Here is a 15,535-nt window from a genome sequence, read left to right on the forward strand (position 1 = left end):
GTGTGCCCGGCGAACTCATGAGTGCGCACCATCATTTCCTCTCGATTCGGAATAGCCACCTGTCATGTCTGTCTCTGCAGTTGTTAATTTTATCCGTGACGTCATCGCGGAGTCATCACCGCCACCATGATCAGTTCGTTCTTCCTCTTTGTCATTGTTAATTTCGTCTATACGCATGGCGTCAGAGAAGCCATCGCGCACTTTAGGGCGTATGTTCGAAGGCGTTGTGTGGGAAATTATTTCAGTCGGAAACTGTCTTGAAATTATAAGGCTCGTCACTGCGTTACTTTAGCTATACATTTGCGCGCAAACATGAGCTCTACAAGAGCTTACCACCACCGTGTATATAAGGCTCTTATCGTACCCAGAAATGTTAGTACTTGATCGTGTGTCGGCTTCTCTTTGCGGCGCCGTGTTTGTGAGATCGTATGTATATATAATATACGTACTTAGAAAATGAGAAGCAACACAAGAATGATCTCGTTTTGAAGCGTGGTCATTCAGAGAAAACACGCGTACGTTGCCATCCTGGTGTGGATATCGTGTACCTAACTATTTTTAATATTGTTCACATGTCCGTATATTCTTACAACAGCTTGTTACCTTCGTGTAATTCAGTTTTTTTCAAAACTCTGGGACCATCTGCTGTAATAATCTTTCCCCATGTAACTCCAGCGCAACTCTTGAAATGAACTTGACTATAATGGCGGCAGTACCATCAACTGCACAAGTCACGTACCGGCTGCAAAGCCGCACCATTGTATGTACGTTATACACCCGAGGCAAGTAACTGTACGTGCATTTTGCTACATTCGCGTGCTCTCTTTAACAGTGTACTGCACTGTACAACAGTATACCGGTTATGCGTACCCTAAGCGTATAGTTTTGCACGGGCAATATATTTGTATGTTCCCTATAAAAGTTTACCGCGATGTACAACATTATAACGGTTATGGGTGCCCCTAAGCGTATAGTTCGCACAAAACGCAGGCGGCCAGCGAGTGCCTGCAGCAGCAGTCCGGTGGGCGGGCGCCGCAGCACACCCGGTCGGCGAGCGACAACACGGGCGCCCCGCCGGACGAGAGGCCCGCCAGCCTGGCGCTGCACTCGTCCTCGGCGGGCTCCAAGCGGGCCACGGTTCAGATCCCGCTCAGCCCGAGCCACTACGACCAGCCGCCCACGCCCGAGTTCCCGCCGCCCTCGCCGGGCACGGCCGAGTCCGGCATCCACAGCAAGATGAGGCCCCTCAGCAGGGTGCGTGTATATACTGTATAGATTACGAGAGAGGGAAGGGGAGCTGATAAGGGGTGCGCGGGGAGCTTTATGCGTGGGACGCTCGGCACGCTCGCTTCCATCAGCTTCGAGTGTTTACCGCGTATCTGTTGTTGCCAGGCTGTTCTGCGTATAGGGCATGTCGTGTATGTATGTATGTATGCTCAGAACGAAAGTGCCTACATTCCGCGATCAAAGAAGTTGCGCGTTAAAGGCGATTTTCTTACCCACCTTGACTTAAAATTGAGGATTGCAGTTACAGTGTCATCGTCGCGAACTTTACAGTGCCGCCGTCAGTCTCAGTATGCACCTCTGCTGAATTAAGAAGGTATTCAGGTTCTAAGTGGGGCGATCATGTGCCCTGTGCTTTTGCTCTCGGGTGAATGCGCGCTAAATGCCTCTCTACTCCCAAAGAGGAGTTTACCTACTCTCGTTTCCACTCACCCGCTGTAAAGTGTGTGCAACCATGACACGATGCACCTCATGCGTCGTCGCCATCGCCTTATGTCCTGTTTTCCTATTAGCTATAGCTCAGTGCTGTGGTGTTGGGCTGCTGAGCACTTGGTCAATCAATCAATCAATCAATCAATCAATCAATCAATCAATCAATCAATCAATCAATCAATCAATCAATCAATCAATCAATCAATCAATCAATCAATCGTTATTTAGTTTATACTAGCCGCCGCTATGGCCCGGTGCTTACGGTGCTCGACTGCTGACCTGAAAGAAGCGGGCTCGATCGTGGCCGCGGCTGTCGCATTTTTAACGGAGGCGAAATGCTGGAGACCATGTCTAGTGCGATATTTCAGTGCACGCCAATGAACGCCAGGTGGTCCAAGTTATCTGGAGCCACTCACTGCGGCGTCTGTCGTAGCCTGAGTCGCTTTCGGGGCGTTACACTCCATAAACAACCGAGGCATTTAATTTACTCCTAAGCACAGTTTGGAAATGAATTCTAGAGCAAAAAGCTGGCTATATAGAGCTTGACTAAGCCCTAGGTCGCTGGTTCGACTCCCGGCCGCGGCGTTCCTTAAGGGCAGAACGCAAGAACACCCGTGTACGTGCCTTGGGTATAAAAGGGTGCGATGCTGCGCTGTAGTTCTGTTCACACCTTAGAAAACGTAGAAGCGTTCTTCTGACGTGGAGTACCTCTCTTTTTCGCCTCGCATTAAGGGAGGCCCGAAGGCGATTCCGAGGACTGGAAACGCCAGTGCGCTCGTTTAATTTCCGCTATGCGTTCGACTTCGTTGTGGCGTGTCGTCACTCGTTTTCGCCTATGCCTCTACAGCCCGTGTGCCGCCGCGCGGTTTGTTTGCGAGTCGGTCATTTCCGGGTACGGATCGGCGGACGGCCGGCCGCCGCGCGTGACTCGCCCTGCATCCGGCGTGGCGGTGGTGGTGGTGGACCGCTGCTGCGCACGAAACTTGCTGGCGCAGGACTCGTTCGGCGCGTCCACTCGCACGCATCGACGCAGTCGGTTTGCGAAAGGCCTGCAACCATGCGGAGGGAGCCAATGGGCAGCCACGTGTATGGGCGCGACTACCTCGTTACCGGGGTAACGTTGGTGTACGGTACGTTGGTCGGTGCTGTGGAAGTTTGGATCTACCGAAGCAGAGCCACGGTCCTCGCGTTGTTTCTCCAGCATTAATGATGCTAAATGTTGGGATTTTACGTCGCAAAACCCCGATATCATTGTGAGGGGCGGCGTAGTGGAGGGTACCGGAAATTTTGACCACCGGGGTTTCTTCAACATGCGCCTAAACCTATAGGTACACGGCCCTCTCTCGCATTTCGCCTCCATCGAAATGCGGGCGCCGCAACCGGTATTCGATCCCACAACCTTGGGGTCAGCAGTAGAGCACCATAACCGCAAGACTACCGCGGCGGGTGTTTCTCCTACATCTCTCACAAGTAGTATGTATGTGCTGGTGACGTAAAATGTTAGCATCGCCTAGGAAGAAAAGTTCATCCCGTGCGCAAGCGCAATCATAGGGTCGACGGATGTAATATGCATGCCTCTGTTGCTTACGTAGTTGTCTTCCCATTAACTATCCGTAGTAAGAATGGGATGGGAAGCCGAAATAACAGTACACTGAATGGAATATCCTTAGTTGTAGAGATCATACTTCGGAAGCTTGTTCATGCAAGATTCATTCAAGCAGTATGCCTATGAAATGCAGCTGGTGATTGGGGCTGCCAAGGTAAGCCGCCTGCACTGGAAAGGAGGTGACCGGGGAGGGCAGGGAAGGGTTGAGGGGAAGAGAAGGGGAATTTGCCCCATCTGGACAAGCATGGGGAGGGGGTAAGGCCAACACCGCCCTTACGCCACTTCCCCCCACCTCCTGGTAACTGACACCTCTGGAAGAAGTGTAGTTGTCGGCGCTTCTGTTTCGTGTAACGGAAATAACGAAAACACGGGAAGTGGGCGATAGGCAGAGCTCGTACACACGTTCGTTATCTATAAGCAGATCAAGAAGCAAGAAATGATAAAAGCGCTCAGGGAAGCGTGCTGCCGCGGCACGACGCGGTCAAGCTGTTTTCGCTCGATCCGCGCAGCAGAAGCGGAGGAGATGACGACGACGGGAAGCGTCTCCGACCGATCGCGTAACCGTACACATCGTCCGTCGGGGCGCTGGTTTTTCCCCCACGCCACGAGATGAGTCGCGCCGTCTCGCGACGTCGTCGCGACGGCTGCAGCGTGTCCGTCTCTGCCTCGCACCAATCGATCCGTGCCTCCCCCCACTCTCCCTGGGGTGTCTCTCTCCGGGGTCCGAAACCGTTTGCACTGTGTGCGTTCGTCTCCCTCGTTTTTGGTTAAGAGTAAGCATGCGGCGCCCTGTTTGCGGTGACGGCTTCGCCGTCTCGATTAAACGATGCGCCCCCCAATGCCGTGTGCATAGTGTAACCACCCCTGTGTCCCACAGGGACGAGGAGAGGCATATGTGTCAGCTCCGCGGGCCGGAGTGTTGTGATGTCGTTTAAACATCGCCTTCTTTGCTCGCGCTATACTCTTTGATGGGATCCCTTCGCGTTTGGCCCGGTGCCACATGCAGCGCGTCTCTCCCTCTCCCTATTCCTTAGCAGAAGCAGCATCTACCCCCTGCTCCTCCTTTCTCTCTTTCTGTCCTTTTCATTTCCTGCTCTCGTTCTGTCCCTTCCCTTCGCGGGACGGTTGATTAAAACGCGCTGTGCGGTCCCCCGCTGCCGTTTTATCGCGGAAATGGACTCGGTTCGCAGGTTTTGGCACCTCGACCCCCCCCTCCCCGCCTCCTGGCTGTCCTGACCCCACGTAGAGACCGCAAAACACCCCTCCAGCCCTTCTCCGATTGCACGTGGGAGCTGCGATCCTTACCGACGCGGCGCATTCGTCATAGAGTATAGTAGCCTATAGTACAGTCGTCATTTGTAGAAAGGGGCGAGGCACACCCTATCTATCTGTTGCCGCTGACGCTTGCTGCTTCTGGGCGTCTCTCTGCTGCCTCCTCTTCTGTCCCACCCGGAGTGCGAGCGCGTGCGTGTGCGCCGATCCGTGTCGCATACTTACATACTCATCGTATCTTGCACGCTTCGCGTAGCTTAGCAACCGAGCGACGCCGCGGCCGGCCTCGCCCGGTTTTACGATTATTATTTTCTCTCCTTCTCTCCCCACTCTTTATTTTTTTTTTCCTCGTCGTCACACTTGTACTTATACTCTGCGGCGACGGCAGCAACAGCTAACGCTTTTATTGCTACGCTTACGACGGCGGCCGCTTGACTCCACGATAAACCCGGCTGCCGGCGCTGGCGTCGTCGTGGAACCCGCCCGACTAGCCTTCGCACATCGGTTATTCGCGCTGCCTGCTATCTCGGCTTTTTCTTGTTGGCGCTCCGTCGCACGACGCGCATATCGCGCCGCTCGTCCCGTCCACACCTGCGGCACCTGTCGAGCGCCTGTCGAAGCCGCGGTGTGGCCTTCGCCAAGTGTTTGTTCTGTTCTTGCGGATAAGGGTCTCGCTGGCTTCGCTCGAGTAGCAGCAGCCGGTGGTCAGCGTCGACGTTAAGCGTTAACGCTCGCGTCGCCGTCCGACGCAGGAGTACGTGGTGCAGCAGCAGCGTCGCCGGCGGCTCGGAAGCGGCAGCGACGGCAGCGGTAGCCGGCGCAGCTCGCGCGACGTCGACACCCTGACCGACGAGGACGAGTTGTTGCTCGAGCTGAACGGAGGGGACGCTCCGTCGTCGACGACAGCCACCCTCGTCGTGTCGTCTTCCTCGACGTCGTCGTCGCAGCAGCCGCCGCCGCCCGCGTCGGGTATCGTCGAAGAGATCGTCGAGGAGAACCCGTTTGCCGGTGAGCACGTGGCTTTGATCTCGTTGCCAATGTGCCAGTTGCAGCGGCGTTTCTTGTGTGTGATTGCAAGGGGTCGTGGCCTTGCGCGTTTAGTGGTTTATCCCGGATATTAGGCGCGACGTGGTTGTTGGCTGTTTTTGTGTCGTGTTTGTGCGAGGCCTTGTGTGTGTGTGTGTGTGTGTGTGTGTGTGTGGTGTGTGTGTGTGTGTGTGTGTGTGTGTTATAACCGGAAGTAATGTTTGAATGCATTTAGCAGGCGGCGACAGATCGCTTTATATACTTGCAGCCGGGGTATCGATTTCAATGAGAGCATGGCGATCTGGGCTTGGTTGGTGACTCATCCTTCAAAGAGCCAGTTGATGCAAAGAAGGCACGTATATATACGACGCGATGGGTGTGTTCTGTGTGTTTTTGTCTTTGGTCTCTGTTTGGCGATAAACAATTCGCTATTCCGGCTGTCGATGCCGTGTTATACGTACGCGTTAGTATTTTACGTATTGTCGGGGCGTTGTTGTGCTGCCTAAATTGTGTGCCTAATTATAGGAACACTAACGGGAACCGCATATTTTCAGCGTATGTGACGGATACACTGCGATGACTCGCTTCCATTAAAATGCTTGTATATTGATATACGCGTAATTCGAAATGACGGGTAGGGTGATTTTTCGTCTACATTAACCGCCTTCACTTCGTAAATATCGCACTACACGTTAAGACAACAAATAATCTCTCCCTATCCTTTCCTTGGCCGTGTCTAATAAACGAGCACCCCAGAAAAAAAAATATTCCTCTTTCGTGCTTTTATTACAGTTTTTAAATATAGGGCAAGCTACTTGATTCTGGTTACACTTCCTATAGTTCTGCGTAAATATTTCTCATTTTCTCCTAATACACTGCCGGTCGCAAGTGTCGCTTTCCATCGTGTATATGTAGTACGCTGAAACCGAAGCTTAAGCTTTTGCCTTTTCTCGGTGGCTTCCACCCTTCGTATCTGGGTCGCGATAAAAGGCGTTCTCGAGTGAGATATGACGCGGGAAGTGCGCATTATGGGAGCGTAACCAGCCGTGTGGCTCGACGCTGAAACGAACGATATTTTAGGCAGTAGGAGCGGGGGTGAAGAGTGTTACAGTACCTTTCCCCGCTTAACTGTCATTTTGATTCGATAGTTCTGCCCCTAGACTGCAGAAACGCAGTGGTTTAATAATACAATAATGATGATTTATGCCTGCAAATCAGCGCAGCATTGTTGAGGAAAGAAAGGGAAAATGTTACTCATAGGGAAACCGACTAGCCCCAAACTCCCAGACATTACCTGCAGCCTCAAGGTAGAACATTACTTCATAAAGGTGGCGGTGAAAATCCTGTTCACCACAAACAAAAGAACAGTAAGTAAACAATGCAATGTTATACAAGGAAAAAAAAAACATGAAGATGATTGGAAAGTGATGTATGTCACTGTCGATGAAATAAATTGGACAAACAAGGATTTGGAACATGTTACCGGATCAATTTGGTGAATCATTAAGCGAGCTTGGCGAGCAATGACACATCCTCTCAGGCACGTAGCCAGGACTTTTTTTTCGGGGTGGGGGGGGGGCAAGGCCTAGTTGTTTGAAAGTCTTTCCATGACGAAAGGGGGAAAAAAAGTCGCCCGGGAATATATAAGGCTGGACGAATTTCGAGAGGGGGGGGGGGGGTCTGCCCCCCCCCCCCTTGCCTATGTGCCTGCATCATCTGCATACGCTAATTTGCACGTACTTTTGATACGTGCAAATTACCTGTAGAAGCTCTTCCGTGATACCATGGCTTGCCTAGTGACTTCGAATAAAAATTGTAACAGTTCGGCTGTATAGGCGTGTCGATCGAGCCAAAATCGTTCGAGCGTTCGTGTCTTGGACTTTATATGCTTAGAAGCTATGTATAAGTGGCCGTGTAAGTGCCAGTCGGAAATGTGTTGATCAATAGTAATAATCGATAACCGTAGATCTATAGCACTGGAAATTCTGTCGCGTGAATATTTACAGACTGAACGACTCCGCGAACACTATATAATCCTCATTGAAAACTGTACGCGGTATACGGCATATTTGCTTTGCCGCTGTAGAGGAAAAAAAAAAAGCATTGCAGTGGTATAGGCGGCATTGCAAGTATTACCTTTCGTGGCGCGTTAACTACGCACACCATTGCAATTTTTTTTTTTCAATATCGTGCTAGCGTCGACCCCTGCATACGGCAGTTTTTAATATTGGTGAAAAACAATGAGGTCAGCGATATGACAATCAGCGTCACGCCGGCTTTCTGAACACATGATCGCACAGATAAGGCTGATATTGTGTATGAATCTCTAAGAAAAAAAAGCGTATAGCAGACAGGGGCGTAGCCAGAAATTTTTTTCGGGGAGGGGTTCAACCATACTTTATGTGTGTTCGTGCGTGCGTTTGTGTGTGTCCGTGCCTATATACGCAAGCAAAACTGAAAAATTTCGGGGAGGGGGGGGTCGAGCCCCCCAACCCCCCCCTTGGCTACGCCCCTGGTAGCAGACGGCGCTAGCGCACGAGTAAGCTCTGTGCGCTTGCGCGTAATGTAGGAAATCGCGTTATATATACCACGTCCAAGGATCAAGGCTCGCGCGATATAATTAAAGAACAATTGTAAGGGTGTGGGTTATTCGCATGGGCCTCTGAAATGTTTGGGGATGTATACACGTGTGATGGTACGGGAGCAGGTGTCGCTAGGCTCGCTGATGATAAACTGCTATGATGCGCCTGTTGTCAGGGTCACCTTGTGTGGGCAATACACAGCGCCCGCCGCGCAGCATGCGACATCTCAAGGCGTGTGAAAAAGCGTACCGAGATAACTGTAGATATATATATATATATATATATACGCGAGTTCATTGGACTCGGCCATGTGCCCGAAGGGTGCGTCGAGTCAGTGGACAACGTGTACCGTGCACTCTCGAGGAGAAAAAATAAATAGTAAAAAGTTGGTAACTGCAGCATTTACTACACGCCCATGCCAACTTTACGTGTCGCTGACGTTTTACTGCTATGCAGATATGAAGTAGTAAACGTTGTCATTACTACTCAGCGTGCTAGGGTTAGTAAAACTTGCTACTTGCGTACGTGACGTGTTCGCAGACGTTACTACCTCTACTGGCTGTAGTATGTTATGCTGTAATTGTAAGTGTCTTATGGATAATTTAGGCGAACTATAATTTTCTTGATAACGTTGGAACAGCAGTTTTGGGCTTTGCCATGGTACACGCATGCGCAAGTGTAACAGTAAACAGCCTGGGTCCAAAACATCGGTTATATATAAGTTCATGGCTGCTCACCAGTACAACGTGTGCTACCCCAAAATAGGACTATGTACTATAGCCTTATAAAGTTGTTAGAGTATATGTCGCCTATAGAATCCTTGATATTCCGCGTGTGCGTGTATGTGTGTTCTCCCTTATGGATCGTACGTGCCGTAAATGTACACATTATGTATCTGGAGATCTCATTGTGGTGTGTATTTACAGGGGTAATCATATGTAGTAGTAAGCGATGACTAACTGGTGTATACTTGGAAATTACTACCAGCAGTTACTACACAGATAGTGAATGTTGTGACAAGCACTTACTACCTCAGTGTTAAATACCACCACTTTTTTGCAGTGTGTGTACGATGGATGGTTAGGGACTCAGTGAAGCTCAATTGTTTCGGGGTTAATTCGTTCATAATGCTTAGGGTGGTTAGAAGACTCAACAGTTCAGGTATTCGATGCTATACCATGCGTCAAATGGGCAGTGTCGTTAAAAAAGCTTCGCTACGTACTGAAGGCGTTTGTCTTGCTTCCTCTCCGTAGCAATTAACCGCGGCTCTCTCCCCTGCAGCAAAAAAAACGCTTGAGATAAGAAAAGGTCGGCATGCAAACACGGACACGAAAGATCGAGAAAACTTATCTTTTCTCCTACGCCTTAATTCTTTTATCATAAATCCGTACCAAATTTCTCAACTATCTGTCGCTAAAGAAAAACATTGTAACGGCTAGTCGACCACCCGCTTGTGGCCTTATCCTCGTAGACATGCGATAAGCGTTGTTATTCCTTGCATACATAAGCGAAGCGACTTGTCGACAACCTTGAGTGGTGAATCCTCGAATCCAATACGGATCGACTATTTGATACGTGCTTATTTATTTATTTATTTATTTATTTATTTATTTATTTATTTATTTATTTATTTATTTACAAAAACACTACAGGCCTGTCAAGGGCCCATGCAGGAGGGTCGTCGCGTAAGAACAGAATGAAATAAACAATGAAAACAATGTAATTGTGCGAGAACAAACAAAATAACACGGCACGTAAAGCTGAGCCACAATGTAATGAGTAATGCACGGTACAGCGTATGATAATTGGAGTGAGTATATTGAGGCACTGCGCAGAATTTCAGAAATTATTATATCTGAGCAATTAAGCCACTGCTATGTAGAGATATCAGAGGCAAACTACGCCATTCGGATATGGTGCGAGAGAATAAAGAATATTAGAAAGATTTCGTTTTGTTTCTAAATCTTAAGGATTTATGGAAATGTGGACGCGTTTAGTATTTAATTTGATAATCTAGTTCAACTATGCTTTTTTTTTTAATCATCGCACTCAATAGGGAATTCTCACTTTTCAAAAAATAGGACCGGCGTTGGGCACTCTATTGTTCTCTTGCACATTGAATAGATAGGCGCTTCATCCCAACCAAATTCGAACCTACTTAATGTATAGCTTCGGCCTCACAAGCCACAGTACTCGAGCGAAGCTTTAAATTAAACTGTGCCTCATGGCAAGAGGCGATCTTTCACGCGACGAATTTCACTCGTTCATTTTCCTCCTATATAAATGGTGATTAGTATTCCGTACGCGTCTCGTCGTGCAATTTTTGTTTCGTTGTCCTTTCACGCGCACCTGCGTATGTTCGCGCTGACTTTCTACGCAGTTATATCATCTCCGGTTTCACTTTTCCTTGTCGTACAGCTGAAAACAGCGAACGCAACTGTCCACGTCTGTGAGCATACACAGCCTCGTTGAGGAAGCGTGTTTAGGGCCATTTCGCCGTAATTTCAGGCTTATATATATATATATATATATATATATATATATATATATATATATATATATATGGGCCCGGCCCAGTAGAGATGTAGGGCAGACCTGGCGCCCCCTTAGATGATTAATTGGGAAGACGTCCCCTTAGATTAGAGTGCGTAATCATCTTCTTTTTTTTTTACATCGCACTTGTCGTTATCGTGGTATCATATGTTGCAGATCTAAGGTTTTCCTTGGTAAGTTCTCAAGGACGGTAATTTGGGCTATAGTTGGTTGTTCATGATCGTAAAAAAACAAAAGAAAACAGCGCAAAAACAACGGACGAACACAGAGACGAGCGAGCGCTGTCTTCCAACCGGTTTATTTTCCCAGAAACGCACAATTTATAGTACTGACCTATCACAAGGAACGGAGAATTACATCTTACGCAGAAATTCCTTTTCTTTGCGAAGAAGAACGATTGAAGGGGTGCTTACACGCTGATCACCAAGTTTTTTCAATCGTGTCAGCCTGTATAATCTCACGTGTAATCTGTTCCCGGCTTCTGGAGACGACACGTAACTTGACGTGCACCGGAACGCACCCGCAGCGAGAATAGTGATGAACTAAGTTTCCTTGCTTATGTGTTTCGACATCGTACTTGTGTTTTGTAGAAATCATCTGTACACAACCTCTCCTCTGCATCCCCAATGACGCATGTTTCCAGCGATTTTGCAACGATGTCGTGGCGCTGCGCAGTGTCTGGCACGTCTTATAGTTCGTCCCAGACGTTCTGTATGTTGATCGGCAGGAGAGAAGGTCGACGATTGATTTCTCCATTGTTTTCAGAGGTGCCCTTGTTTTCCATCGGCTTTCAAAGGGCGCGTTGCGTAAATTGTATACAGATGTATATGAGCATGCGACACGTCATCTTGCGAATCAAGACACGCGTTCAGAGCGCTCGACAGATGCAACATGAGTATCGTTTCTAACAAAATTTACTAGGGGCAGCTGGGGCTGTGGAATCGTGCTGCTTTCATGGGAACGTGTATGTATGGATTTGTCTTATCTTCGTAATTGTATATCTTAGACGTTATTTGGGCGTTGTTTATTACGAGCTACCGTCCTAAATTTCCGAAGCAATCGCAGTTTTCATAAACACAGCTGTGCAATAACAGCATGCATATATCGGTAAGCATTACATATACCTCAGCTGGCTCTGTCGCGTTCTTCATCGTCTTGGGGCGCTAGGTCGCTGGTTGGAATCCGCGAAGGATGCGAGCGTATGTAGATGGAGGTGAAATGCGAAGATATGCGCGGCTCCCTTGTTTTAGGTGCGTGTTAAAGAAACCCACGTGGTCAAAGCGATACCGAATCCGCCACTACGGCGTCTCTTGCAGCCGCCATTGTTTAGTTCGAATGTTAAACCCTCTGTAGGGTGGCCAGCCGCACGCTTGTCTTTGATGCCCTCGCTTTTCACCTGACTTAAGGTTAACAAGTCAGTGATACGGATTAACCTTATGAATTGTTGCATATATAAGGGTATATTTCTTTCAGGTGAAGAGATCCCTGTTCAAATATTTTACAGCGAAAGCTGTTATGAGATCATTTCTCCGGCCGTTTTTGGCGCCGTAGTTGTCCGCCGCCGCCGCCGCCGCCGGTGTCCGTAACCAGTATCGCTCGAAATAAGAAAAAAAACTAAATAAGAAAAAATTCCAGGATGGAACGAGGTTCGAACCTGGGCCCTCTGCGTGGGAGCCCAGTATTCAACCTCTGAGCCATGCCGGTGCTTGAAACTGCTTTGCAAAAAGGTCCTATACAGGCTTCATGTCGGGAAGGAACCACATTAGCATATGCAATATAGCGTGGTAGAAGATTAAAATAAGCACCAAGCGTCGCACAACGCGAATTCTGTAACCAGGCGTCAAACAATTGCGAATCGCGCAACGAGTAGGTTGTTGAATGCTTCCAACCCATTACAAAAGGGCTCTGCCATAATTCTTCATCGTCATCAGGCGCAGAATCAACAAAGTGCGCATAATGCCTTACATGCGTTTAGCAGGTACCAACGCTCTCTGTAGAATGACGAAAAATGGCACAGTGCTTGCTGCCCTACTTCTAAAAAATTACAATTATTTATAGCGTAGTGGGTTCCTCGCAAGTGCACTTGCATTGGTTGCCAAGGAAGCCCATAAGCGCATGATCCACTTCCTCGGTGTCTCAGTAAGATTACAATGATTTATAGCGTAGTGGGTTACTCGCAAGTGCACTTGCATTGGTTGCCAAGGAAGCCCATAAGCGCATGATCCATTACCTCGGGGTCTCAATAAAGTTCTTCGCCCCCCCCCCCCCCCGTCTCTCTTCCACGTCAACGTATACAGCAAGACGGGAGAGGGAAATAGCGACCGGGCGTCACCCAATGCAAATTACATAACTGGTGGGCCGTTTAAAGATTCCAACCCATTACAAAGGGCTGAGCCATAATTCTTCATCGTCATCAGTCGTCACGTCAACAAAGTGCACATAATGCCTTACAGACGTGTAGCTGGTGCCTCGCTTCTCCATAGAATGACGAATAATGGCTTAGTGGGTGCTTCCCAACTTCACAAAAATTTTGATTTGTGGCGTAGTGGGTACCTTTCTAGTGTACTTGTATTGTAGCCCCAAGAGAGCTTAACGGGCTCTAGAAACGCCGCTCTTCCAGCTTTCGCTGTGACTGTGCTGCGGTTTCAGCGCAGGCCTGGCGTTTTTTTTTTCATCTCTGCAGCCTCCATCTTCGCCTCAACTTGTTCCCTGTTTATACTTCATTGAGAATGATAGACTTCCAAAGTCGTAAAGTCATGCTATAGGTTTGAGGCTTGCGCTGGTTCGTTCATGTTTATAACAGGGAAAAAAAAAAACAGCGCGAAATTTTGACAGGACACAAGACGTTGTCGTTCCTTCTTCGTCATGTGTCCTGTCAGAATTTTGCGCTGTTCTTTTTTTTTTTTCGTTATAAGTCATAAAGTCGCTTGAAGCCGGATGATGTTTAGAGGAAAATTAATGTACGATACGTTTATAACTGTGCGGCTAGTTCGCACGCTGCCTGGTATACGTGAGGCTTCCGTGTGCGTCGGACACTACTTAGTGGCTGAATCGCCTTCTGCGATTCATGTATATGGAAAATTCTCTGGGTAATGGTTCAACGATCGAATTGACCATTGTTTCGGCGGCGCTCGTGTTTCCCAGCGGCCTTGTAAGCGGACGTTACGTAAACTAAGGCGGGGCGTGCGCCGTTGCGACACGCTCCTTTGCGGATTAGGCAGCGTTCGCCTGCAGCGCCAACAGAAGATGAAGTGAAAGTGGGGGGGAACGTGCGCTCTCACGTCAGAAGGGCACGGCTCCAAAACAAACGCTGGAGGGGAAGCGGCCGACGATGTTACTTTGGAGCGTGCCTCTTGTAACGTTTGGCGTTGGTTGTGGGGAGCGTGGAAACGCGGACGCCGCGCAAGAGGCCGACCCCGTTTTTTGCTTTGCGCTAGATCGCGGCAGTGCATCGCCTCGTGTTGTTCTTTATTACTTTCCATTATAGGCCAACGACGAAGTTGCACTGCAGCTGCTTCAGGGCGCCACTCAGTGCCGTTTAGTTTTAACGATTGCGCCGGCGCACGGATTAGCAACGTGTTCTCGTTTTGAGAAAACCTACGACGCGGCTAATGTGAAGGGCTTAGTTTTGTAAAGCCGAAAGTTGGAAAGGAGCTGATAGCGTCGCTTTTTTTTTTTTTTTTCGTGGAGTTCACTCGCGTAAATTTATGCAAGCAGTCCCCGATTCGCAACGGTATAGCTGATGCGCAAGTTTGAAAGCGAAGCAACTGGTTTGGGGCCGGTGAACGTCCTTACTCTCTTTATTTTTATTTTTTTCGTGACGCTGTTTGTAACACGAGCACGTCGTGTTTCTACTTGATGTTAGAGTACAAACATATTGGGAGACTATACTTGCTGAGGAGGAATTTTAAAAGGAGGATGGCAACCAAGAAAATCAGTGCGCACTTTCTAGACGAGTTTTGGGTCGGTAGTTTATACGGCAGTGACTCAGCGTCGTTACACTGTCCTCCTGCCACGTTTGATGTATACAGATTTTTACGTGTTCACAAACAAAAGTACACGGGCCATGTGATTTCAACAATACGGCGCAGGCGGGTTAAATCTGATCGAACAAGCATGGGCGACGAAAAAAATAGGGTCGTTGACTGTCACGTGATGGTGAATCACAAATTGATGTTCAAGTGTTCCACCCAGCCGTACGGTTTTCTGTCGAAATGTTTGCATTTATGTGCAGCAGCTGAAGGTGATTTCTCCTCCCATAAATGTGACATGAACTCTCTTCCTAGTGACTCCACTGACATGAGTCAGTGGCGTCACTAGGAGAGAGGGGGTGAGAGTTAAATGGCAAATAACTATTTGTCATACCAAATAATTATTCTTCACACCTACGGCGAGTCTAGGAAGTGAAAATGCCTCAGGTCTACTTTCGCCGAGAACAGTGGGCGCTTGCAACAAAAGTGAATGGGAACGTGTATATTAGGGTGTTGTGGAACGGGGCGTTGAAACATACGGACGTCGCCCCTGAGAGGAGCTACTGCACCGCACTGTAAAACTTCACACTGCAATACTTTACTGTGCACTCGTCGACTTCACTTTGTGCGTGTGAGTCACAAGTAAATGCAGTTTTGTTTTTCTCAGAGAATTTTGTCGGCGTATATACGCGTAATATGAAAGACCCATTACCGGAAGCCTTCAGTTTTTTTTTTTTTTTTTCTCGACCAACTGTTGGCTCACCGGCATGAAGACCGGTGATGGTCATATATGACCCGATGAGTGGTAC

At 48.6% G+C, this 15,535-nt stretch overlaps 1 protein-coding gene across 1 annotated transcript in view; it reads left to right on the forward strand.

Moving 5' to 3' along the window:
- The window catches only part of LOC119383124 (ankyrin repeat and sterile alpha motif domain-containing protein 1B), a 108,614-nt gene that overhangs the window by 76,106 nt on the left and 16,973 nt on the right, over window positions 1–15,535 (forward strand). The window contains exons 8-9 of the mRNA XM_037651131.2: window positions 991–1,254; window positions 5,347–5,602. Of these exons, the coding sequence (XP_037507059.1) occupies window positions 991–1,254; window positions 5,347–5,602 (520 nt within the window). The remainder of the gene's footprint in view (window positions 1–990; window positions 1,255–5,346; window positions 5,603–15,535) is intronic.

Source organism: Rhipicephalus sanguineus, chromosome 2 (genome assembly GCF_013339695.2).
Source record: "Rhipicephalus sanguineus isolate Rsan-2018 chromosome 2, BIME_Rsan_1.4, whole genome shotgun sequence".
Lineage (NCBI taxonomy): Eukaryota > Metazoa > Arthropoda > Arachnida > Ixodida > Ixodidae > Rhipicephalus > Rhipicephalus sanguineus.